The sequence below is a fragment of the Neurospora tetrasperma genome, assembly GCF_000213175.1.
Source record: "Neurospora tetrasperma FGSC 2508 unplaced genomic scaffold NEUTE1scaffold_1, whole genome shotgun sequence".
NCBI lineage: Eukaryota > Fungi > Ascomycota > Sordariomycetes > Sordariales > Sordariaceae > Neurospora > Neurospora tetrasperma.
In genome coordinates this window covers 2,189,227-2,213,412 of record NW_009799099.1, presented here as the reverse complement: position 1 = coordinate 2,213,412, position 24,186 = coordinate 2,189,227, and the positions used below count along the sequence as shown (strand labels likewise).

General features: G+C 52.2%; 7 protein-coding genes across 7 annotated transcripts; 3 read left to right on the top strand and 4 right to left on the bottom strand.

Moving 5' to 3' along the window:
• Positions 1-469: 469 nt before the first annotated feature.
• NEUTE1DRAFT_119814 (uncharacterized protein) lies at positions 470-6,692 on the top strand (the record flags this gene model as incomplete). The annotated part of the gene is made up of 6 exons (XM_009849607.1): positions 470-1,018; positions 1,453-1,572; positions 1,764-2,369; positions 2,637-5,342; positions 5,398-5,605; positions 5,809-6,692. The coding sequence occupies 6 exons, from the start codon at positions 470-472 to the stop codon at positions 6,690-6,692; spliced, it is 5,073 nt and encodes a 1,690-aa protein (XP_009847909.1).
• A 3,271-nt stretch (positions 6,693-9,963) lies between these two features.
• Positions 9,964-11,801, top strand: NEUTE1DRAFT_97834 (uncharacterized protein; the record flags this gene model as incomplete). Its single annotated transcript, XM_009849606.1, has 3 exons — positions 9,964-10,560; positions 10,712-11,342; positions 11,410-11,801. The coding sequence occupies 3 exons, from the start codon at positions 9,964-9,966 to the stop codon at positions 11,799-11,801; spliced, it is 1,620 nt and encodes a 539-aa protein (XP_009847908.1).
• A 1,548-nt stretch (positions 11,802-13,349) lies between these two features.
• Positions 13,350-15,283, top strand: NEUTE1DRAFT_144053 (uncharacterized protein; the record flags this gene model as incomplete). Its single annotated transcript, XM_009849605.1, has 3 exons — positions 13,350-13,508; positions 13,591-13,803; positions 13,860-15,283. The coding sequence occupies 3 exons, from the start codon at positions 13,350-13,352 to the stop codon at positions 14,979-14,981; spliced, it is 1,494 nt and encodes a 497-aa protein (XP_009847907.1).
• Positions 15,284-15,951: 668 nt separating this feature from the next.
• NEUTE1DRAFT_57335 (uncharacterized protein) lies at positions 15,952-18,791 on the bottom strand (the record flags this gene model as incomplete). Its single annotated transcript, XM_009848979.1, has 6 exons — positions 15,952-16,437; positions 16,516-17,251; positions 17,306-17,398; positions 17,462-17,601; positions 17,659-17,885; positions 17,974-18,791. 6 exons carry the CDS (start codon positions 18,789-18,791, stop codon positions 16,286-16,288), a joined length of 2,166 nt encoding a protein of 721 aa, XP_009847281.1.
• Positions 18,792-19,046: 255 nt separating this feature from the next.
• Positions 19,047-19,665, bottom strand: NEUTE1DRAFT_127496 (uncharacterized protein; the record flags this gene model as incomplete). Its single annotated transcript, XM_009849604.1, has 3 exons — positions 19,047-19,109; positions 19,265-19,594; positions 19,657-19,665. The coding sequence occupies 3 exons, from the start codon at positions 19,663-19,665 to the stop codon at positions 19,047-19,049; spliced, it is 402 nt and encodes a 133-aa protein (XP_009847906.1).
• Positions 19,666-21,017: 1,352 nt separating this feature from the next.
• On the bottom strand, positions 21,018-22,084 carry NEUTE1DRAFT_144051 (uncharacterized protein; the record flags this gene model as incomplete). The annotated part of the gene is made up of 2 exons (XM_009849603.1): positions 21,018-21,592; positions 21,654-22,084. 2 exons carry the CDS (start codon positions 22,082-22,084, stop codon positions 21,148-21,150), a joined length of 876 nt encoding a protein of 291 aa, XP_009847905.1.
• A 279-nt stretch (positions 22,085-22,363) lies between these two features.
• NEUTE1DRAFT_93715 (uncharacterized protein) lies at positions 22,364-22,615 on the bottom strand (the record flags this gene model as incomplete). Its single annotated transcript, XM_009849602.1, has 1 exon — positions 22,364-22,615. The coding sequence occupies one exon, from the start codon at positions 22,555-22,557 to the stop codon at positions 22,402-22,404; it is 156 nt and encodes a 51-aa protein (XP_009847904.1).
• Positions 22,616-24,186: the final 1,571 nt, after the last annotated feature.

Sequence of the window (24,186 nt, the reverse complement as noted above, 5' to 3'; positions counted from 1 at the left end):
GTGGATCAATGTCAGTCAGTGATAGGGCTGCCCGTTGTGGGGTGCGCGTCAGGAATTACTTCCGTTCAATTCCTACCTAGGTATGGAGGTATCCCGTCTACTGTACCTACCTAGGTTGTCACCCGGGCACTGTCCTTAATTCTACACTACCTCTAGTCTACGTCGCGTCTCTTTCTCCGAACTATTCTCGGCTGTCGCGTCCCCCTCCTCCCTTCACAGTAACCCATATCCTCCGCGCAACATCTTCGAGGCCGCCACATTGTATACCGCTCCAGTCCTCACGCTGGTACATATCTCCGCAACACATGTATTAACGGTTGGCGAATTTCACACTGTCCTCAGCAAGTTGCTAATCCCTCTAACTTTGGGCGCGTACAGACAGGACAGAAACCCCCCTGGTCACTTATCTGGTGCTGGCCAAAGCACTTCTCGCCCGCTATCAACGACGATCCCATGTCTTCCAGACGACATGGCAAACAACGATAACGCCCACCCAAGCTCCGACGACGAGCTATTCGTATCAACAGCAACGGAGCCCATGGCGTATACCTTTCAATCTGATCTCTCTGACGACGAGATCGAGATTGCTACCGCACAGCCAGCGCCCAAACCAATATCACCGGCCGCATCCATCGCCGATCGGTCCAGGGCGTTTCCTGACTCCGATGCTGCCATACCGGACCCTCAGCGCTTGATTCCTTCTCCCGCGGTGGCTGAAGATGACGACCCTGCTTTGTTCCTCGAGCAAGCCGCGGCAGCTCTCGCCGCAGTGACGAAAGCAGACACCTCGACCAAACCCAAGAAGCGAGAGTCGGAGTCACTAGCAAGTTGGCGTGGAAGTGTCAATGCTTTGGCGAACGGGGTAACAGACCACAATATAGCTGGCACTAGGCGTGTCGACATCGAGGTCGCTTTGCCCTGGCTCCCCCCATCGGAGCGAGCAGCATTTACCTACGTTGAGGTTGAGGATTCGGATGAGGGGACCAAACACTATGATACCCGTAGGCGAAGGAATAAGGTAAGCGATACCTGTTTGGCGCGATACTACACCATTTTTCGATCGTACACGAAGAAGATGAAAGCAATGACTAGTGGCATGCTGGTGGGACATACCCTTGGACTCTGCGATGGAAAACTGGAGTTGTAAGGACTTGCTGCCGGGGAAACAGGTCTGTTTGTTTGCCCACGCAGATCTCCTCTTTCTTCGCTGGACTATGTGTCCGAGTGGCACCTTCTCCTACCTGGGCTTAGAAATCTCACCTAGGCTTGAATTGGGTTCTGGAGCTTTGTAGGGCCGGCTGGAAATTATAATTCCAGATCGAACTGTCGTCGGTTGTCGTCTATACTTGGGCAACAAACGCTCTTACCTCCTCCTTAACTCAAAACCCCCCCGCCTCCTGATTCACACTATTTCTCTCACTCCCTACCATTTCTTGCGTACACTTGGACCAGAAATTGTCTGGTGTTCATTATCGCGACCACATCTTGATCGTTGCATACTCTACAAACCCCTCATCTGCCTTACCACATTACGAGCTTCGTTCAAGATATTGCTTTGCAGCCCAGGAAGCAGTATGGTAAGATCTCACTCAAAGATCACATCGCTTGGACGTTCTCACCATGCCATCCACCACCTTTTTGGAGTCTCGGGGCGTTTTTGGTCCCGCTCCGGTTTTGCTTTGCCTGGGGCCAGGAATTTCACTCCCGCCTCAAGTCCTACTCATCCATCGTCGCTCACTTTTGCTGACACTTAATTTGCACAGCCCGCTTACGATGATTACCGGTTCGATGACGAACTCGAGGGGCTCGGCCTGCGCAAGCGCAAGAGACGGTATGAAGACGACGAAGAACTCTACGAGGAAAACTCCGATGATGATTACGGTGGTCGTCACTCGCTTCATGACTATGGCTTTGTCAACGGTGCCAAGCGCAGCACGCGTACCAGCGCCCGCGCTTCTAGTGAAAGAAGCATAGCCTATGAAAGTGGCACAGAATCGCGAGCGTTGAGGCCCCGCTCAGCGAAGAAATACCGAGATCATGACAGGGACGAACTCCAAAACTCGGACGATGACGATGGTTTTTTCGTTGTCACCTCCGACATCATCAAGACCAGAGGCAGGAAAAAACGGAAATCTACTGCGAAGCTCAAGAGGTCAATGGCAGACGGCGATTCAGATATCGAGTTCGAGTCAAAGCGGCGTTCCTCTCGAGCCAACAAATCCAGGAAAAGCATGAAGGAGATTTTCGACGACGATGATGACGACGACATCTTCTATGTTCAGGACACAAAACCCACAGCACCTCGGATTGCCAGCGTCCGAGAGGTCTTCAAGCCGGCCCCGGTGGACTTTAAGGATGCCCACCGTCCGGTATGTGACAGCTGTGGGTACCCTGAAGGTAATCCCAATAAGGGAGCCTTGGTTTACTGTCAAGGCTGTTCCAACTCTTACCACAAAATATGTCTTGGCACTCGCAATACCCGCGAGCAGCGGGTCACCAAAGTCGACACGGACTCCTTTGTCATGCAATGTCGGTTCTGCGTCGGCTCCTACACCAAGAAGGACCATCGTGCTCCAAAGTATGATACTTGCCAGTGCTGTCATCAAGCTAACCCGTCCTGTGCTCCCTTCTCTGAGAAGAAAACACCCAAACAAGAAGAAAAGCTGCGCGAGGAAAATGATGGAGTAGATCCGATTACGCCGGTAGACCCGAAACTGGTCAACAATCCTCAAAATGTCTTGTTTCGTTGCAGCAAATGCCACAGAGGCTGGCATTATGAACACTTGCCTCACCCTAACGATACCCGTGATCCAGCCATCAGCGATCCTCTCAATCTGCGCAATCACCGTCTCCAAGAGTATCAAACGACGTGGCGATGCAAAGAGTGCATTGATACGGAGGACCTCAAGATTGATAAGGTGGTGGCGTGGAAACCAACTCATATTAAGCCCAGCCAATACGTCAGAGGTCAGACCATCCTCAACTTCAAGGAGGATGAAATCGAGTACTTGGTCAAGTGGGAGAACAAGTCCTATGCGCATTGCGTCTGGATGCCTGGTCCATGGATTTACGGTGTCAGCAAGGGAAACATGCGTCTTTCTTTCATCAAGAGGGCCCTCGGAGAGGGCATGGAAGACCAGGCAAGTAGGGATGAGCCTGCTGACGCACTCCTCAAATGGACTGAAAAAGATGCCATTCACGACTCATGGTTGACCCCCGATATCATCCTCGATGTGCAATATGCTGCCAAGTCGATCGAAGACACAAAGAAGTACAAGGCAATGTCGCTTGCCGACAGGATGGAGTACGATTTGAGCCGGATCTTTCACGTGGTTAAGATCTTCGTCAAATTTGAAGGGTTGGGCTACGATGACGCTGTCTGGGACACTCCACCTCCTGCGGACTCTTCCATGTATGACGCCTATCTTGAGGCCTATCGGGAATTTCTGAACGGCAAGCACTTCAAGTCAGAGCCATGGCGTAATCAGAAGGAACGTATTGAAGCCTTCAGGCAGATGGGGTTCAACGGTGCCATTGAGGTCAAAAAACAACCGCCCGGACTTACTCGTGGCAAGCTGATGACCTATCAGCTTGAGGGTCTCAACTGGATGCTCTACAATTTCCGCCATGACCGCAGCGTTATTCTTGCCGATGAAATGGGTCTTGGAAAGACTGTTCAGGTGGTTGCTTTGCTCTCCAGCATGATCCAGGATAACCCCAAAATCTGGCCATTCTTGATTGTTGTTCCCAACGCAACGTGCGCCAACTGGCGTCGTGAAATCAAGAAATGGGCCCCTGATCTTCGGGTAGTGGCCTACTATGGCGGGCGGGTTTCCCAAACTTTGGCTCTTCAATATGAGCTGTTTCCGGGTGGGACTAAGGACATGAAGGCGCACGTTGTCATCATGTCTTACGACTCCCTCAAAGACACTGACACTCGTAGTCGGTTCAGCTCCGTCAAATGGGCTGGTCTTATCGTTGACGAGGCGCAAGCACTGAAGAATGACGAGAACAGTCTTTACAAAGCACTCTCAGTCATGAATATCCCCTTCAAGCTTCTGCTCACGGGCACACCGTTGCAGAACAATAAGCGAGAGCTTTTCAATCTCTTGCAGTTTATTGACCCGAAGCTAAAAGCGGAGGAACTTGACGAGGAATTCAAGGATATCACCAAGGAAAATCTTCCGAAGCTTCATGAGCTGATCAGGCCATACTTCCTTCGGCGTACCAAGGCCATGGTACTCACCTTCCTGCCGCCGATGGCCCAGATCATTTTACCAGTGAGCATGACGGTCTTGCAGGAAAAGCTCTGCAAGTCGATCATGGAGCGCAATCCCCAGCTCATCCGCGCGATTTTCTCCGCCAACGGAAAGCTGAAATCACAGGACCGTGGCTCGTTGAGCAACATTCTCATGCAGCTTCGCAAGTGTCTTTGCCATCCCTTCGTCTACAGTCAGTCGATCGAAGATCGGAACTTGTCACCAGAAGTCACCAAGCGAAACCTTATCGAGGCCTCCTCCAAGCTTCTGTTGCTTGAAGTCATGCTACCTAAACTGAGGGAGCGTGGACACAGAGTTTTGATATTCAGTCAGTTCCTCGACCAGTTGACAATCCTTGAAGACTTCCTCGCGGGTATGGACCTTCCGTATCAACGACTTGATGGAAGTCAATCTAGTATGGAAAAGCAGAAAAGGATCGATGCCTTCAATGCACCGGACTCCCAATTATTCTGCATGCTGCTGTCAACCCGTGCTGGTGGTGTCGGTATCAACCTTGCGACTGCCGACACTGTCATTATCCTCGATCCCGATTGGAATCCGCATCAGGATATCCAGGCGCTTTCGAGAGCTCATCGTATCGGTCAACAGAAGAAAGTGCTCTGCTTCCAGCTCATGACCGTCGACTCTGCCGAGGAGAAGATTCTGCAGATTGGTCGTAAAAAGATGGCTCTTGATCATCTGCTGATTGAGACCATGGACGACAAGGAAGGCGAGGCTGCTAATGATGTGGAGACGGTGCTTAAACACGGAGCTGCTGCTTTGTTTGGCGAGGGACGCAAGAAGGACAGAATCGTATATGATGAAGCGGCAATCGATAAGCTTCTCGATCGTTCAGCCAAGGAAGAAACGAAGCAAGATGGCGACAAGTCTGCCGAGTCTGCTTTTGCTTTTGCCCGCGTTTGGGCACAAGATGAGGGAGGGCTGAAGGATGACGTGGAGACGGAACAAAAAGCATTAACCATGAGTGTTTGGGACCAGATTCTTCAGCAACGAGAAGAAGAGGCACGCCTCGAGAGGGAGAAGGAACTGCAGGCCTTGGGACGTGGTGGCCGACGACGTGGAGTAGGTGGTATCAGTTCAGCGATGTGCTTTCTTGACCGTGCTAACCCTTGAGTAGACGGCGAACTACCGCGGACCCAAGTTCGAGTTTGAAGAAGGTCAGGAAGGAGGTGAGAGTGACCGTGGTGACCAGGACGGTGACTTCATGGGCGGTGATGACAGCGATGGGGAAACAACCGGTAATGAAAATGGGAACAGCCCCCACGGTGAGTTCTTACCCAACGGAGGCAGCTCACGCAAGTCACAGGCAAGGAATGCGCAACAAGGTACGAAAACTAAAACCCCAACCAAAACCCCAACCAAAAACAAAACGAAGGCGGCTCCAGTGGTCGCAGCCTCAAGGAGGAACACACCGGCCACTTCAGCCAAAGCGTCTACCCCTAAGTCTAGAGCTAGTCGGCAAAAGAAGCCACTTCTTCAATCATCTTCTTCGTCTTCAACAAGCAAGACACCCCGCTCACGCAAACAGCAGACGCCCAAGACAGCTCGGACCCCCGGCACCCCCAGCAAACCCGCTCGAGGCAAGGCTCCCAAAACCAACTCGTCGTCCAAATTGCGCCCGCTCCCGGACCAGCAGCCCCAAACCCAAAAGGCCGCCCACCTAAGCCCCCCCGACCTAGCAGCCACAACCAAGAACTCCACCGAATTGCCGACTTTAACACCCCCCAAGTTCAAATCCCCGCTTCCGGCGGCCTTGCCATGCCCTCCCATGCCATCGGCGGTGACCTTGCCGTTCACCCCAGGCCCGTCCCTTCCACTCACCGACCAAACGGCAACCCCAACGGGGCATCCAAACTAACCTCCAACACCCCTATTCTCGTCCCCAGACCAGGAGCCGGAGTTGGAACTGGAGCCAGAATTCGGCCACCATCTCTTAACGGTCTTCCCAATCTGAACCCTAACCGACAGCCTAACAACCTCCCCTCAGACGTCACTAAACAGCCCAAACCCGGTATTCTCTGGTCTAACCAAGGCCCACCCGTACCACCAGGTGTTCCGCACACTTCCTGCTTCGTCTGCGGCTTCGTACACCCTCCTACGTGGATGTGTCCCGAGATGAGCCAAGAGGTTCCTCTTCGGCTGGCGCTGGATAATCTTAGGCTCATACCACACCAGACTCCGGAGAGAATGGAAATTAAGCGTAAATTCTTGCTCGAGATGTTGAGGGTCGTGCAGCAGAGGAAGGAAGAAGCTATAAGGGCGAAACAGCGGCAGCAGTCGGGTCAACAGACTCAGGAGGGTCAGCAGAGCCAGCATGGCCAGCAGAGCCAGCATGGCCAGCAGGGCCAGCAGGGCCAACAGGGCCAGCAGAGGCAAGGAGGACAAGAACCACCGCAGGTTCCCCCATCATAGTGAAGGCGACTGGCTGGCTTACCCGTGATACCTTTGGGGCGATGAATGGATTAAAGGGATGGGATGGTTATTGTTGGTTGGATTGTCTGAGTTATGACTTGTAGTTACTCAACCACTCTTATATTCGGCTTTGCTTTTTTTCTCGCTTGCTATCTGCTGCCTATTTCACTGAGTGAATGAGCCAGGTGGTTTGTGATGACCGCGGCTTGCTCAACCTCTCAGGTATGGATGAAAAGTTCTAGAAGGGTATGGGAAAATCAGATGATGCTTGCTTGTTTGGGCTTTGCTCGATGGTGTTGAGAGGGGAGGGATCATACCTCCGATGCTCACCGTTAAACAACAAGCGCCATGGAACAAGTAATAAAGCAGTATAACCATGGGATGCATAGTGTTGAGCAATGAGTGTGTTTGCCTCATCAAACTCGAGCGATGCGTGATGGTGTGTACCTCTACTGCCATCACCTCAATTGTCTCGAACAGATTTCTCTTAAGGATGCCTTCCAAGCAAGGCAGCCAGCTCTTGACTCCTCATCGGATGAGCCTGCATCTCGGCACGACGAGAATCAAGTAATGAGAGACCCAACTTCCCCCTTTAGCATAGCAACATACCTTTCCAAAAACCCCTTTGCCCGTCTAATCGATGAGCGTCTTGCTTGTCGCTACACTCTCCGTCTGTCTTGTTCACGAACATGTCGCCTTCCCCAAACTTCGCTAGGGCCATAGACAGTCTGTGTGAAATAGCCAGCGAGTATGGTTGTCATGCTTTGCACCCATCAGCTCATCCGCTGGGTAAAAAAAATAATAAAATAATAAAAATTAAAAATAATCAAAAAAGTCAATAATCAATTAGGCGGCACTTAAAAATCAGTGGACACAGAGCAGTGTTTTTCCCTTACTAATAGCTGGAAGATTGCGTCGAGAGAGACAGAAACTCGAAGCAATGCTGACTTTTTCTGACAGCTGAATAAGTGCACAATCTAAAGAACACCCCCGATGAGTCGTTACCGAAAGATGGCGGTTATTGTGTGCCTACCTAATTGTAAATATCAGCAATTCCGAACTTTTCACCGGACAACAACGCTGGAGGTTTGTGCTACTCCAAGCCCAACGGGAGTCCTGGGCTCTCTATATTAATGACCATGGGCACAAACATCAGGCAGCCGGGCCTCATGGGAGGGAGATCCAAAGAGCGTGTCCCACCTTCTGAGGAAAATTGGTTCGCCGCTCATCATCGCCATGGCGTTGTGGCTTTCCCCTGTTTGTCACGTGGAGTTAGAACATGGAAAGATGCAAGTTCCCGCAGAAAGTAGCCTCCATCATTCCCGTTGATGTTGCTTCTTTAGGGTCTTGCGTTTGTTCGCATACTTTTTTTTTNTTTTTTTTTTTTTCCCCGGGTCTCTTGGCGCTATTGCAGACCTCACAGCCCATGTCGCTTTGCCTCTCTTGTCCCTGTGCCGTTCAGAATTGGGGCGTGAAGGAGAGATAATAAAGAACACCACATAAAGCGGCAATATAGAGTAGATACAACAATGGTCCATGCTGTCGACATTGCTGCGGCTCGTTTGTGTGGTATAGTACGGCAGATATTGAAGATCACACGAGTGTAGGAGTACACGAGCACCAACGGGAAGAGGGAGGAAATGCGACACAGGCTAACGTAAACGAGTGTCGACAAAACTACAACACATTCTGATAATCCCTAGGTAGGTACCTTCCGCAACACTGTAATTGCGTTGGGCGGAAGGAAGCCACGGAACAAGGTTGCCGTCTTCCCAAAAGAACACCTGGTCCTGTGGAGTGAAACAGCTGGGATATCTAGAATCACTCTCCTTGTTGCCATAATATCGACATCTTGACGCTATACATTATATTGGAGTAGCGTTGGAGGGTTGAGTTCGAGGTGCGTCGAAAGGTTTACTCGGAGGTTTTTGGCTTCACTGCTACCTGTCCTTGGTCAAGGTCAGGCCAAATCTGTCACCTTCATAGACGGATTCTTCTCATCTTCAACTCAACTTGGCGGCTACCACACTGCTCTTCATAGGTAGACCTGCTTACCGATGATTCACAAGCCACATCGTTCTGTTGTACGTCCAGTCCGGCGGCCACTTTGTGCTACTCAGGAAAGCATGTATGTACCAGTGTCACATCCCCCGTGGCCCCCTTAGCTTCGCCGCATCCGCAAAATGCAAGCCAACATCACTGCAATCATCAAGCATCTATCCGCACATCTACCTAGCCTCTAACCAATCCCAGGGAAGCGGACCTGTGCCTAACTACCGTACCCAACCACACAACTCGAACGCAACATCAACGACACTTCAGGAGGACGACTGGGCAAGCCCTGTAGACGGAAGGCGGAAAGGCAGACAGGGTAGAAAAAAAGGTAGTCCGTCACTCAACGTCCTTTTCACCACCCCGCTTCACCATCTGTTTCTTGGAGATCCACCCCCAGAGTGTCTAGATGCCTTGATTGCGGCTCCCAACCTTTGCTCTTTGCTCCCCGGTCGCCTATGATATACCTCCTCATGTCCCTGGCTCGGGCTGCCAGGTGATTCTTCCCCGGCTACTGCTTGCCACCCACCTTCAGCGGCTTGCTGCTCGCCCTCCGCCATTTTGCTCCAGTTTTTCCTTCGTTGGAGACGCAGCTCCGCGTATGAATAGGCGGTATAAATATTGGGACGGATACCCCGGATCTTCCAACTTTTACCCAGGTCCCTCGTTTGCTGGGAATCAAGGGGTGGCCAGCTTGATGCCACTGGTCTGTTGACATCGTTGATGGTGCGTGTTTTCATTGTATTCACGCTCTTTGCTAAGCGTTTCTCTGCTTTGCTTCCGTCTTCAGTGGCGGTCAAACCCATGTGACACTCACAGTTGCGGATTCAGCGTCATGCTAATCATCCCATCAGTGTTTCCTGTATCGTTCACATCCTTGATCCGGTCCGCTATCAAACCCTACTGCTTTCCCCTCTTAGACTCGGCATGGATGGATTAGCCAAACACGACTATTACTCCGCTGCTACTAATATTCCTCACAACACCCACCAAGCTGAGTCCGACTCAATCTCTTGATCAACATTTGCAGTGCCCGAACTACCTCAAAGCTCCAGCTTCTCAACACATAGAACTCCGAATTTTCAGCTTTTTCTTTCTAGCACTCTGGTGCTTCAGAGTGTTCTTTGTGGTCACAGCTAGAACGGTTAATCCACTCACGCGTTATTATAGAGCTGGCTGATTCTTTTCACAATCCCTTCCTATCAGGCCTTCAGTTATCATGGAGCCAAACCAGAACTCTCCAGTCAGCGAGATCCCAAAGCCCCATTCGCCTATCGCCATCAAGAGAAGGGATCTCAACATGCACTGGAGACTCCAAAGAGGGTTGCCTGCCTCCCCAATGAGCATGGACTTTTCCCCGACTCCTCCCAGAAATCAGTCCGCAACAGAGGCTGCTAAGTCAGAGGAGTCCAGCCCGGAATGGGAACAATCTCGTCATACTGCCGTCGTTACCACTAAGTCTTCTCCCAGAGTAGAGACTGTCGTCTCTCACGTCCCCTTTACGCAGAACACGCGGTACTTTCTCGAAAGGCAAAGACTTCAGCAAGAAGACGAAGAGAGAGCGCAACAGGCTCGCCGGAACACGCGGCCGCAATATCCCCATCAATTTTACGCCTACGCCTACGACCGCGGAAACGGCCGCTACACGAGACTGGTCCCAGCGGATATGCTTCCTCCACTCGTGGGTGTGCCCGCCTACGAGTCGGACATCTCTCGTCTGTTCGTTCTTGAGCTTCCCCAGGCCTTGGATGCCGACGAGCGCAACACCAACGTGGAACCGGTTCAGACTCAGGTGGCGCAGGGTGACGCCGTTCAGGTATGTAGAAATCTACGATACAGCCCCAACAGTGTTACAACAGTTAGTTCCGGCCAGCAAAAGAATGTTATACTCAATCCATATGAGACACACCCTCACATCACACCCAAACAAAGCTGGGTATACGACTGACAAGTTGATTTTACCGCAGTCGCAGATCGACTCAATCGTCTTGGCCAGCCACAGTCCCGCAGCTAATACGAGCCTCACTCACCAGGCCACCGGAACCGCCTACCTGACCCCCCCTCCTCTTCACGGCCAAGGCCCCAAGCGAGCCAAGATTTTCTGCGACAAGTGGGTGCACGAGGGTACCTGTGCCTTCACCCAGCAGGGCTGCAAGTACAAGCATGAGATGCCCTATGACAGGGCTACCCAGCACATGCTCGGTCTGTTCCATGGCTTGCCTGCTTGGTACAAGCGGCAGCAAGCCGAGCTGATGAGGCAGAGACAGCAGCTGGTCAGCAACGATGAGTCGAGCACCAGCAAGGGACCCATCGATCTGACCGCGCTCCGTGGCGCTCCCCATCGTCGTCGGTCTCTGACTACGGCTTCTGGAAGTCCGATCTCGCGCAGAGGCTCGGCTGATCAAGGGTCGGCATCTGGTAGTGGGGGTGAGGCGATGGGGGTGGGAGGTCAGGCTCACGCCGCCACGAACAGCATGGGAGCAAAGAGCTTCGGAGGCGGTGGTTATCAGCGTGAGAAAAGCTCAAGTCCTCGGGAGTTGAACAACTGGCGTCCGAGTGTTGGAGGTGGCTCTTCAGGACCCTCTCCAATCCCTACCGGTAAGCCAAATGACATTCGTGAATCGTGTCACTTGCTTTCCGACTAACAAAGACGCTCCTCCCACAGGCCCCCAGATCCTAAGCCAAGGCCCCTGCCGCTTCGGTCCCATCGGACAACCCGCCCAACCTCAACCTCGCGACCCTCGCGGCAATCCCAGCATTATCAACAGTTATCGCCGCATCGATGCTCCTCCCGGCTTTCCCCCCCATCCTCACTCCTACCGCCTCCTTCCAACCACCACGACCCCCGACAGCTCCGATAACGAGGGCAAGGAGGAGGGCGGCCCCCTGGGAGGGGGGGGAGCTCGAGTCCAGGTCCAGGCCCAGGTACACCAGCAGCAGCAGCAGCAGCAGCAGGCCGAAGGCGGCGGTGGCGGCATAGCAGCTCAGTGGATGGGATCGGCTTACGAGGATGGGGAGAATTCCTGGAAGTGGTCTCGGGACACTAACCAGGAGTAGTTGCCCTTGTGAGTTGCTTCCATTTGTACACAGCTGGACAACAAGAACGACAGATGGCACGCTGGCACGCTGGCTGACTGGTTGTCTGGTGTTGCCTGGGTAACCGTTAACCCCCCGGTTTAGACAGCGGCAATGACAACAACAAGGCTAGTCGGAGAAGGTAGAGTTATGGATAAGGGAGGACACTCACCCCTTTACAACTTAAGGGTTGTCCATGTACTGTGGTAAAACGATGCAACTAACCTACCTTTCGACCGGGTATTATTCGCTTCTTCTCAGAGACTGGATCTAAGTGGCCAACAAGTTCAAGCCCACGACCATGGCCGCCAACGAGCGACCAGCCACTTGGCCAGTCGGGGCGATTTCTGCTTTGGGACTTGATATATGCGAAGAATTTCTTATTTTGTTTTCCTTTATCGTTTGGGACATGGCCGTTAAGTATGAAGGATTGGTTTGGAAATCTGGGAAAATTAGTTTATACAAGTTCACATGGGGAGTGGGGGATAACTGAAGGAAACCTCGAGACAGAATGTGATGTGTGGTGCAGAAGCAAGAGATACAGGCGTGGTGAGATCCCTGAGCCTTAGATAATCCCTCAATACTCGCTTGGGGTGGGAAACCCTGGATGCTCGCTCAGGGTGTTATGAAGATTGGTCTATAGAGTCGTTGGTTTTATCACTTTTTTGATGAGTGAGCTAGCTTCAAGGGGGGGGTGATTAGTCCCTGCCGTACGTGGAAGATGATATGAAATGTATAGCGCTCGCTCATGTTGCATGATTCAGCGGGGTTGTGATCTCAGCTGTGGTGTTATCTGGGATCATGACTGAGGAGCGCTAGAAAACCCAGAATAACAATCACGCGTGACGTTGAAGTATCGTGAGACTGAAGCCTGGCGGCGTGCAAGTGTGAAGTTCAACCAACAATTCAAGCCACACTGAGGCTGAGCATACAAGCCGTGGCTGGGCTCAAGTTCCATTTTTATTTGCAGAAGTCGTAGCCAATCATGTCCTTTGCTAGCCAGCACCCGGACCAGGCTCATCCCAGCATTCGCAGTACGTCAAGGTCTCCACCCCAGTTGTCCAAATCGCGGGGGAGCTTTCCTTTTGGAACTGACAGCTGAGTTGAGCCCCAGCGCACTGCACCGACCACAGGCAGGCCGCAAAGGTGCTCTTGATTTTACCTTGCTACTTACAACCACAGTATCCATCCAAACCATAACCGCCGATTCCCATATCACAAGCCGCCGATTGTTTGTTTTACGCTGTTTATCATCCGTTTCGACACGACCATCTTGTGACCTATCGATCGATACACGGCGTCATCAGCATATTACCCAGCCATCAGCGTCATTGGCATTCTTGCCTCGAGATCCCAGAAGCACCAGCGCAGGCACCAGCTACCCTCCCTGCGCCGCGCAGCTTTGGCGACGCTTCTTCGAGTTGCACTGGGCCATTGAAATCCAATCAGTACCACCGCGATTAATCGTCCTCCTCCTTGCTACCGTCAAGCTTTTTGTCCGCCACCATTCCCGTATCAAGACGGCGAGCCATGGACGCACGCCTTACGGTCCTGACGGCCTTTCCACCGGCCGCTGGGATTGATAACGAGGAATACTACCAAAACAGCCAGCAACATGCCAAGAGGGTGCGAGAACTCATCCGTGACAATGCGCAGTGGATAAGGGAGTCCGCCGACGATATTCTAAAGGTAGGTACATCGTACTTCCCCAAACCTGGAGTGTCCGTTGTACAGAGTCGTCCAAACAGCTGACCCGATAACGTTTGCGTAGCATGTCAACCCCGCCGTCTATTCCCTTTCATATCTTATGATCCTCGAATTTCTACTACAGTCACCCGGGTGGACCTCTCAGCAGGCACATGAGAGCTTGGCATCATATATGGCCCACTTCCTCCTCCAGTTCGATGCTCGCCAAATACGATGCAAGGGAAGCACTTGGTCAGATGTTCTCAAGGAGGCGTATAACGAGCGCGGCTTGTTTCCTGTAGGGTTTCCATACTTCTTTCCTTGCATCGTTGCCGTTGCTGACTTCGAAGACAGGCCTCTGTTGCCGTCGAGCTGGTCACTGCTGCCCTCCTAAGACTCGACCCTTCAGGCTCTATCATCACATCTCACCACTGCAACCTGGTCGAACTGGCATACAATACCGGCAATGTCGGTGCAATACTACCTCTGATCGAGAAACCTATCATCTATATGCCGGCCAAGGGCATGTCGACAGCCCAGCCCCTTTGCGACATGTCTCTCCCTCCACCAGCATACATCAACCCCGACAGCCAGCTCACCGACACTCTTACCAGCGCCGCCGTGCTTCAGTACGATTTCCTATGCGGCCTGTGCTTCATAGAGCGCCGGATGTGGCAGCAAGCCTTTGATGCCTTTGAACGATGTGTCACGTATCCGACGCGGGACGGCGGTTGCAGCAAGATCATGACGGAGGCATATAACAAATGGGTCCTTGTCGGCTTGCTCCTGACCGGAAAGCCACCAACACTACCGGAAACGACCTCGCAAGCGGCAAAGAAGATTTTCGCAACCCAGGGAAAACCCTACAAGTTGTTCGCTCAGGCTTTCAAATCAGAAACCGCCGGGGATTTGGTCCGAGAATTTGAAGTTATCAATTCTGAGCTCTTACCCAATGAGGGGAACGTCGAGCTCGCAAAGCTGGTGCTGGCTCACTATCAACGGTGGCAAATCATCAACCTGCGCAATATCTACACTAACATCTCCCTTGAGAAAATCCGGGAACGGACACAGAGTGCTGAAACAGGCGCGCCGCTACCGACCGTGGAAGCGGTAGATCAGCTCGTGCAAAGCATGATCGCCGACGGGAGTCTGCAGGGCGCTATCGAGCGCCCAAAGGACGGCAGCCCAGCCTATCTGACGTTTTTGTCGTCGCCCGCGCAGGGCATGTCCGAGGTGGAGTTTTCGGCCCAGGTGAACAAAGTGATGCAGGGCATCAAGGCTCTGGAGCCCATCATCGAGGCAACCAACAAGCGCCTAGCCAGCAACCGCGAGTACATTAGTCACACGGTTAAACGACAGTTTGACGCGGCTCGCGAACACAAGCTTGGTCTTCAGAGCACAGGTGGTGGCTTCGAAGAGTCGTCGTTCCACATTGAGGAGGAGGAAGATCTGATGAGTGGTCTACCAGCTCACTAGTGGGATGACGGGAACTATTCATAAGTGGAACAGGCTTATCACCCTCTCCTGTATATTTCCAGAGGATGAACGCGACGAGGCTGTTGGCTGGTTTGGTTGTTAACGTAGGGATTGGGCGCGGCCAAGAGATAGACGGTTGCTACTCCTCCCTTTATGGACTTTGCGCCAGACGTTTAGAGGTGAAGAAGAAGTAGAGCATTTTTTGCGTACACTACATACGGGGAAAAGATGTTACTTCGCAACATTACTTGCTCCAGCCGTGAAACAAGTTGTTGAAGACGATGAGGGGAGAGATGACGTCGATGATCACAACTACCGCTACAAGGACTTGTTGATGTCATCTTATGGGGAAATATCATGATATCCATGGGCCTGGCTGTTAGTGAACATGATAATTCCTATCATCACAAGCATCATTGCGATGTTGCCTGGCTGTCGTGTGGTGGCTAGAGGTGACTGATACCCTGGAGTTGCGCCGCTACAAGCATTGTTAGATGAGATTTATTACCGTAGTTCCGAGAACACCAGAATTATAGTAGTGAGACTCAGGTGGCATGTGTCGATGATGTATTCCATTGCTTTCTTTGCAGAGCGGCCAATGCTCGCAACAAGCCGATCAAGTCATATCTTTACTCTTCCATACGAGTTATTCAGCGAGACTAACGATGATGTTGATAACGACGACGACGGTGATGATGATGATGATGATGATGATGATGCCTAACCTAGTGCTCTACTCGATTTATAAGAACCAACCCAATCTCAATCCCAATCCTTGCATGCATGTTCTTCAACGCTCAACGCTGCATCCATTTATGCATGCCATGTATTCCTAGCCATACCAAATACCCGACGATCGAAACGACACCACCACAGCGTGCGTACGTGGTTGCGCTTGTCGTGGAAACTCATGCCGACCCCATACCTAATTATAATCTCTTTGCTGATGTCATTCGAGCTCTTGGCCTCTTCTTCTTCTTCATCTTCTTCTTCTTCTTCTTCTTCTTCTCCCTTCCTGGCCTTTGTCTCCTTTTCTTCTGTCTTGCCATGCTTCTCCTCTGGTGTATATCACTTCGTCAGAACTTCCCCTTAACCATTCAGAAAAGAGTCCGATTAAGGTCGGGCACATCCACATCCAGATCCATATCCGGGTTAAATTCCATGAGACCTTGTGCAAAAGCCGGATTCCGAAGTTGATGCCATAGTTCCGGTTCCAGACCCTGAAGAATAGGATTCTGCTCCTGCATCTGTTTCTGTATCTGATCCGTGTACCGACAGACTGCCTTGTAAGTACTTTCCAAATCCTAATTTACCTGTGCCTTGGGTATGTCGTCGATAACGTTTTGGATCGTGACAAACGCGCCGTCGCCTCCGTCCTTCCTAAGATCTTCGAGGAGGACCGTTGTTTGGGCGTAGAGGTTCTCTAAGGCTGCGCGAGAAGACTTCCCCAGGGACGCTGTGGATGACAGAGAGTGTTAGCATAATATTTATAATGGCATGGAATGAGGAAAAGCAAGGGATTTAATGAACTCACTCAATATGGCAGAGTTCAATTCCTCAGCCACAGCAACGCGCCCTTTTCCATCCAGGAGGTGCGCGACTTCCTTGACTTCGAGGGGATTTGGATACGCCATGAGCGCAAAGATTTCGTTAAGGTGTTTGCTGACTTCGTGACTTGGGTCGTTCTTGAATTCATCACGAAGCTCTTGGCCATATTCCAGGGCATCCTGACATAGCTCGCTTACTCCGGCAGCGCGCATCGCCATGGTTTCGTCCTCGGGATTGCCTGTCCTCAGCTCGCTACCATCCTCTTCGGTGTCCATCATCTCTTCTTCGCCTTCCGTCATCATTTCGTCCTCCCCGCCTGGGTTCTGACTATACGTTCGTTGCGTGTCATTGCCAGTATGGTGTCGAGCCTGAGATGTGCTCTTAGCTTTCACTCCGGCTTCTTGTAGTGAACTGTTCATTTCGGCCTCCCTTCGAATCATCTCAATGAACTTGCGACAGCGTAGCCGGAAGTATACCTGACCGTTCTCCTCCAGCACCTTGGGGTAGAATTGATTGGTGTAGATGAGAGCCTGGTCGATGTCGCCTTCGAGGATGGCACGGCGAATCTGTTGCCTGTTATTCGCATCTTCGTCATCCTTGATATTGACGCCCTCAACGGGAACGTCGGCGTCCATGTTGAGAGCCTGCTTTTCCATATGTATCTCTTCGGCAAAGGCACGGGCAGTTCCCACATAACCATCGTGTTGAAGGAATTGCAAAACCTTTTGAAGCCGTTAGTTCTCAAGTACCATGTGACTGGGACCCAGTTAACTTACCAGTTGCTGAATGAGCTCGGTATCGTTTAGCGGGGGCGCGAGATTAGCAGTATCCGTGCTTCTGATCTTGTCTGTGACCATCTTTTGTTGTTTCTGCATAATATGTTGTTAATGTCACATCGGGATCGCGTGGAGAATGCATTTGAGTAGCCTCACCTTCATGTAACCGTCGATGTCGTACTGGAAGGAAACTTGACCAAAATTGACCCAAATGTGGTCTCCGGGCCTTTTTAGCCCGACGGCAGGATAAAAACTCTTGGTAGGATCTTTGAAGCTCGGGTCCTTGAAGGCAATGTCTATACACACCACATGTCAGTCATCACCACACAGCCAAATCTTGCGGTCAAGCATACCTAGTTCCTCGCCATTTTTCGTGAACAACACCTGATTTGTCCGAAAGTTCACTAGGCAGCCCACTGTGTCGCCGGCGCCGTACGTCGGGCCATATGATCTGCCCGAATTGCTCCCCGAGGCAAAGATTTTTCCGTCATTACCATGATAGGCCCAAGACTCCCCCTCCCAGCCCGGGAACCTCGACAGTTGTGCCTTTCGGGTTTCGAAACCGATAGCGATGATATTCCTATGCGGGCCCGGTCAAGTTAGCATCGGTTTACCCGGCTTTAGCAAACTGGAGGCCCAAGAGACGTTAACGCCCAAGTGACACTTACTCTTCTCGCTTCTTGCTGAGTACCATGATCTCAAAGTAGTATACACCACACTGCATGGGCATGGGATTATCCGCTCGTATCGCGCCGGCTTCGTGTTCTGATCCCTTTGAGCCTGTGTATTTTACTTCGTAACCATCGCCAAACACCTCCACAGTATGGTCCTTGTCGTCACTGTTCCATCGAGTGGGGAGCGGGCTAACGACATCTTTGAATTCAGCTGATGCAGGGGGGCGCTCTATCAAATTCAACGCCACACCTCTGTGGATGCCGGATGGAAGCTTTGTGTGAAGCGTCACAGACCTGCTTTCCGTGTTCCCTGTATTCCCGGCAAAGACCGTCCCAGATGACCCCTTGGACATTGTGGTTTCTCTGTCAGCCATGAGCTTGGCCTTGTGTTGTTCTGCGAGCTTTTCTAGATAACCGGATCCTCGCAGATACGAAGGCGAAAGAAAACCCGTCTTGCTGACACTGGCCGAGGATCCAACTCCACTGTACGTCATATTCGGCCCCGCCAGTAACGGCTCCTTGCTCGTGAACATGTCAAAGGCGCGAGAGAATGACGGCAAGTTAGCACCAGACGTCCGATGCGACCCGCGCCCCTCGTCCAGCCCATGGGGGGCATTCCCTAAGTGTGCGGCGCCAGCATCGAGTGAGGAGAAGGGCGCGCCGGCGTGCGAGCTCGTGCCACTCCCATGGCTGCCACTGTCGGGGGATGGGTTCAGCAAGTGGGAGAAGCCGGCAGATCGAACGGGACGAGAGCCGTTATTGGCCGAGGCAAATGAAGACATCCGGCGTGGAAATGGGTTTGGGTTGGTCATAGTGTGAGAAGTATTTGAGCGACTGAGTAGGAAGGGCGGAGGGGTGTATGCTGGTCGGAGTAAACGCCGTTAATGCCCCAGGGGACTGGGTTGGCTTGCTGTTGCCCGAGGAACCTGGCCTCCCGGAACTGGTCGATATCCGAGGAGTATCAGGCGGGACCGAGGTGTGTCGCCGATGTGATGCTGTCCAAGAAAGTTTTTTGTTGTGTGGAAGCTGTCTATCTAGAGAAGAAGAAGCAGCAGCTATAGATGGTCTTATGCAGGTTGTGGCAGTAGATGGATGCTGGCTTCGGGAGCGGTTTGAACCGATGTGGTGTACTGTAGAGTGGGTGTGGTGTGCGAATGACGGAGGTGGAAGGCGATTCGTTATGGAAATTGCAGAGCACGAGCAATCCAAGGCCGCTATGTCATAATTAGACGAGTGAGCATTCAAACACAATCAGCAAATGGTCGTGCTTGGAGCTGGAACCTACCGGCGTACTACGTCTACCGCGTTCCACGCATGTACGCACTTTCCCGAACGGCCTGACTTGGAAGTTGCTCTCCGATTTGCCAAAGTGGGCGGCAGTGAATTTGTGAGTGCTGGCGGTTGAGCACCTTGTAAGATATTCAAAAGTCAACCAGTTGTCATTAGAGAGTATAGCGAGATGTCGAGCTCGAAGGGATGGAAGGTTGGGCGAGGGAGCAGGTTCACGCCCGTTATTATGTAAGGTAGGTAGGTGGGTGTTGCTGTTATCAACAGGGCCCTCGAGGTGCCCAGTCCCGCTTTCCCGCTCTATCGCAATGGAGCGGGAACCACCTACCTAGGGTGAGGTCAGCAGCCCAGCTAGTCTATTGTGGGTTACCCAGGTAGGTACCTACCTACCTGGCACATGCTGGGGTCACCCACCTACAGGACGGGACACATGCCTCTCGCCCTACCTAATCCCATCTTTAATTTGCCTCGCCTCAGGTATAGGACCGACAACATAGGTACAGTTATGAAATGGTCTGTTGGTATAAGAAATGGCCTGTTGGTAGTTGCCAACATTAACATTGAGCATCACGGCTGCCGTGGCAGCAACGAACCTGAAGGGGAGCAAGTTCGGTGGCTTTACGATGGATGACATCCTCACTAGGAATGAAGCGGGGTGAATGATCCACCGTAATCAGAGATATCGATGTCTTCCCATACCCTCAGCTCGCCGTCACCTACGCATCAAGTTGGACTGGCCTATCCTTATTCATATTGGATGCTAATTCATGTGAGCATCTGTGACAGTGAAGCCATCTGAATGTCTAAATTGATCAGGTTAGTTTGCTCTTCCCATAGACTTTCTGAGAAGCTCAGGTACCTGTGACCAATGCCCTTGTCTGAAGATGCCGGCGGCCGGCAGTCAATGACACCGACGGGTCTGCATTGCCTGCCGTTTTAGTTGGTTTCGCACCGCTTCAGTCCTTCAGAGGCATAGCGACATCTGATTGGTCAGAATCTTCTTCCTCACAGATGTGACTGGCTAGTCAGCAACAAGCAACAACACCACGCCTCATTTGTTTTTGATGGGTTTAGAGAGCCCGTACGCAACGTTTGTTTCACTTGGTCTAATCAGTGCCAAGATAAAAACCGTTGTCTAGGTTGACACTGTGGAACACAATTGGAGAAGATGTCGATTCGAAGCGCGATGCTCCAAAAACAGAGCCGGAATCTGACTAACCAGATCATGACAGCTTTCTTCGAAGTGTGTCTTTGTGTCATGTCGAGATCCCTTCAAAGAATGTAAAGGCGCCACAGCAATACCTTTCAGTCAGACATGGCCGGTTCTCAAAGCTTTGAGTTGTACCCAAGTTCATCGTGACGACGATTAGCCGTCTGAGGGAGAACGATGATGTGGTGAAATCAAGCGCGACACCGCGCAATTACTACCGGAATGATAATAGCAATTACATGCTCGGGTATAGGTGCTTACAAAGGTCGCGATGTCCTCATCTTAAAAGCTGTAAGACACTCGCCAGTGAAGCCCGTAAGCAACACTCGTCGATCAGACGTGAGAATCCCCTAATACCAAAACGCCAACTCCGGGCCTCGCTGTGGCCATGTACACCTCTAATTCCCACAAAAACAAAAAGAAAGCGAGGAAAAAAAACCACTCCCACATCCCTGCTTACACGCCATAAACGCCAAAGTATTGCTTCCTGCCTCGGTGGGCAAACGAGCTTTTGTGGGAGGATAGCCCCCCATAACCTGTTCCTTTTCCTCCCAGTGCGATGCTCGAATGCTCTTAACAACCGTACCCTTGATGCCCAGCCGACTATGGCCAAGCTTCAACAGCAACGTTCATGTATATAACTGAAAAGTTTGAGCTGCAAGCGGAGATACCTATACGGCAATGGCTGTCGGTACTGATGCAGGTGCTGGTGCTGGAGTCGGTCCCGGTGAAGGCGCGGCTGAGTTGGCGGCGGCAAAGCTAGGGGCGTTCTGCATCTCGACATCTACCCCGTTGTTGCTTGACTCGCTTTTGACTTGGGCGTTCTCGCCCGGAATGATGTTCTCTTTGCTGCTGCCTGCGGCTGATGCTGAAACCGGAATGGGTTCCTCTGCCGTTAGTTCCGGCCGTGGCTTAGGCGGCGCGGTCCAGCGCGGAAGCTCCCAGACAACGCCGGTGAAACTCTTGAGGGTGAATCCGCCTCTGGTCCACTTCCGGCAAGGCTTGCCAGACCGATCAAGAGCTCGGAGACCGGCGTTGATAGCGCCCATGTTAGCCTTGGGTCCAAGTTTGTGCGCAGCCAAGCCGCCTCGGCCGCCCTCGATGGTACCGTCGTCTCTGCATGGTTGTCAGTCTTCACCTGTAAAGGGAGAAAGGTGCAGAAGGGAAGAGTACTCACAGCCTCTGCTTCTTCTTGGGACCCGGCTTGCCCCGAACCTTGGCCTCACCATTGCCATTCACGCCAGCACCTGCCGCCCGCTTAACGCCCTTCTTCTTCAGCCCATCAGTAGGTGGACCCATGGGGCCGGACTGCGGCGCCGGGGTACCAGCCGCGGGAGTGTTTGCATTTGAGTCGGACGCATTCTCAGCGGCCGAATTCGTGACGGCAGGGATGATGGCCGAGTCGACAGGTGAATCGTTGGTCTCTTTGAGAACTGGCGTGTCCTCTTTGACATAACCAGGATCGACAATAGCACGTAGATTCTTTGGTGTCACGGCGAGGGTGACAACCTTGGACGACGCGCCATTAGAGCTGGCCACGGAGACGCCGACCCCGTTCGACTTTCGTCGGTCTTTGGGAGTAGCGCTGCTCTTAACGTGAGGAGCCATTGCTCGGGAGTTGTTAGGCGTAAGGCTGAAATCGTGAGTATAATCTAACGGCTGATTGATAAATGGACGTGGGCAAAACGGTTCCAAGGTTGGTTGTTGCGGCAAGTGAAGATGATGTAGGAAAGAACGTCGGCGAGGTTGGAGGAAATAGATTTATTGTTGGTGCCTTGGCCCAGGTTCGCGGTTCGGGAATTGGGCGATCCACTGGTTGGACGGTGACGGGGCACACACACACAATGGAGTGGTTGATGGGGTGGCAGTTGGCTCTCGGGCGCTAGACGCGGAGGGAGCAAGCAGCGTCGGTCTTGTCTCCCGGTCTAGGCGCTGGAGTTTTGGCGTCGCACTTTTATTTCGCGGCGGCGTTGCGCGAGATGGTGTTGATGACTTGAAGCGATGGAAACGTCGGGGAGGATGCGGTGGTGGTGAGCATCTGTGTGGGTGGTGTAATGAAAGAGGAGACCAAGAATGAACATGGTCTGGAAAAGTTTGGTCACCCAGCAGCCTTGAGGCGGCGGGCGTCCACCTGTTTTGCCTTCATGCTGGCAAAGAACATAGGTGTCGGGGAGTCCATGAGATCCAACGAGCGCTACTCCAAAGTACGGCAAGGGCAAAAACAGAGGTCGGTTACCCATCCACATCCACGTGCACTCCTACAACCCCAACCCTAAGTAGGCTCGTACCTGGGTCTTGGCGAAATCCCTGAATACGATCCGCACACAACGAAGCCCGTCCCGTCACCAGGCACCGTCCAGGCCCGTCGCCATCGCCAATCGCGACATGCCCCCCTTTTTGTTGTAATGACGGGAAACACGGACTACTACAAGGGATTTACAAGCGCATTCTACATGTAGTCATTAAACCTTTACTTTGGGGTGTGCTAGATAAGTCTCAAAATGTCGGAGCGGTGGTGCTGCAGCGTTTGCAATCCATGTGTGAACAGCGCACGGCATGGCGAGTCGGCGTTGCTGACGAAATTTGGCTGCAACAGTCAGGTTTGGTTCCATTCAGGTTGCGTGTGAATTGCAGTTCTGGAGTTCGTCCTTGTGCGTGTCCATTCTTGGCTCCATTTCGTGATCCGATGGAGGGAATGAGCCGGAAGCCCTGCCCTGCGTCGGATTTAGGATCCGATCACCTCGAGTCAAGACGGAGGGATCCTGATCCAGTCCCCATTATAATGAAGCTCCCAAATCCCTTTTCCAGAGCCTCGGTCCCGTCGTTTGCGGGTTGTCTTCACTTGCCCCTCATCATTATCATCATCATCGTCGTCGTCCACCAACCTCCACCAACCCACGCATTCAGTACTACTTATCCAAGATACACAACGAGCGCGAAGTAACAGTTCTGGGCTTTGGGCGTCGTGAAGAAAGCCCCATCCCTTAACTCGTCTCCCAGCGACAAGTCTGATGGTATCGAAGCAACCGATCCCGTCAGTAGATTGAAACATTCCAGTTGGTCGGTTGCGCCCTAATGCGACCGCAAAGACGTGAATATGGATGCATAACCGAATTCTATTCTGCCCTTTTGTTCTTTGCTCTGAACCCCCGAGCAGCCAGAAACGAGCGAATGGCGAGGCAGCGACGGCACGGACTGGCCAGCTGGACAAATCCTAAAGGTGACCGACCGTCCTGGCGCCAAAAAGAAAACCGTAAACGTGTGATGCCATCGATTGTGCACAACAATGATCAATGTTTACGAACAGAATGAAAACCTGATCGACGTAACCGAGTGTGCCTAGTCTCATCATCATCCCCGCTATGGCTGGAACACCTGGCTCAGCACAACATTGCTTTCCAGAGATCAAAATGATCAGCACTTCAGCAGGTAACATCACCAGTTTAATTCGAGGTGATTCAATCGATACGAAATTGGTTTTGGTTTCGGAACCTGACACCCCTCAGTTTCACATCATTCTCGCCTGGAACGCTTTCCAAATCCAGCTCAAATGATCACGATAACCGATTTGAAATATCGCCTGCCCAAGTGTTCAAAGATGCCCAACATGCACACTGGGTTCAATGACACAAAGCTAGACTTGGGAGGCTCAAAGGATGGTGGATCGCTGTGCATGTGCGAATGGACGCTTTCGAGTTGCGTCCTCTTCC